Source organism: Pteropus vampyrus, unplaced genomic scaffold (genome assembly GCF_000151845.1).
Source record: "Pteropus vampyrus isolate Shadow unplaced genomic scaffold, Pvam_2.0 Scaffold236, whole genome shotgun sequence".
NCBI classification, from domain to species: Eukaryota; Metazoa; Chordata; class Mammalia; order Chiroptera; family Pteropodidae; genus Pteropus; species Pteropus vampyrus.
In genome coordinates, this window is record NW_011889017.1 from 2,702,116 (window position 1) to 2,703,442 (window position 1,327).

A 1,327-nucleotide genomic window follows, 5' to 3' on the forward strand; every position below is an offset into this window, starting at 1 on the left:
GTTGCTACCCCGGGCACACGCTTATTTTTCTCCCGGATCATTACATTATTCCCCAAACTACCTCTCGCCTCTTTATCATCTATTTTCAGGACAGCCAGAATGATGCTGGGAAAATGTAATTTAGTTTTTCCTCCGCACCAAATCCTGCCCTAGTGCCCTGTTCACTTAGCGCCGAAGCCTGAACAGTGACCTGCACACATGCTCATGATTTAGTCTCCGTGATGTCTCTTACTTCACTCCGGCCACGCTGCTCTCCTTCTGGGTGCTCAGATTCACCACACCTGCCTCACTCGAGCGTCGTCACACTTGCTGGTCCTTCAGCCTTACACGTTTCCAGGATGGCCACATAGCGCCCTCCCTCACTTCCTTCCCAACCTGCTCAGATGCCATCTACTACAGAGGCCGTCCGCTTGCCCGCTGTAAAACAAAGCCACTCCCTGCTCCCGGCACTCCCTGATCAGTACTCTCTATTTTTTTCTTTTCTCCGCAGCACGTGTATGATCTGACATGTCTGTTCTGTCTCCTTCCACAGGAATACAATTCTCTGAGGGTGGGGACTTTTGTTTTGCTCACTGTTATGTCCCTGCAGTGCCAGCACGAGTGGGCTCTCCAGGAAGAACCGTGCAGTGAGGATGGGAGGGGCAGGACTCGAACACCTGCTTCTGAAGCCGGGCCAGGCTGGGCAACGGGGCGGGTGCCCCACAGGAATAGGGCCAGGGTGCGGAATCTGGAGGAGGGCAGGGTTTTTGATGCCACGCCTGCCTTTAAATAAAGCTCGCCCACCCTCCTCAGCCCTGTGAGCATCCTGACTGCCCTACAGCAACCAGCGTCGCAGCCCTGCCCTCTGTGTGACATCACAGGGCTGTGTGACATCACAGCAAGCAAGTAGGCCTGCCACTGGCTCCACACTCCACTGGCCAGGAGCAGCTGGAGGGAGGAGGTGGCCAGCTTCTTGTTTGATTCAAAGTTGTCCACTTGGAGCGTGACTGGGAGACGCGTGGCTGGGGCACTCAGCCGGGGTTGTGATTGGTAGGTGAGACCTGGTCTGGCCGTCAGCCTGGCTGCCTCCATTCCTGGCACTAACTGTGCCTGCAGACCGCTCTGGAGGTCCCGCCCGTGCTAACTGCTCTCTCTCCTAGGTTCCCTTGACCCCTCGGCTGTCTTTCAATTGCTACAATGAGATATGAGCCAGAATTCAAAAAGTCCCCCTCGCATCTCCTGAAGAAATTTGCAGGTAATGAGAAAAGACCACTGGAGGGGCCTGGTTCAACCCAAGGCATTGACAATTACTCTCCAGGTTTAGAAGGGAAGACAAAGAAATTTATTT

The 1,327-nt window shown here is 54.5% G+C and overlaps 1 protein-coding gene across 1 annotated transcript in view; it reads left to right on the forward strand.

The window, feature by feature from the left end:
* The first annotated feature begins 1,176 nt into the window (after positions 1–1,176).
* Positions 1,177–1,327, forward strand: part of TEX29 (testis expressed 29) — an 11,268-nt gene continuing 11,117 nt past the window's right edge. The window contains exon 1 of the mRNA XM_011373948.2: positions 1,177–1,234. Coding sequence (XP_011372250.2) covers positions 1,177–1,234 — 58 coding nt within the window. The remainder of the gene's footprint in view (positions 1,235–1,327) is intronic.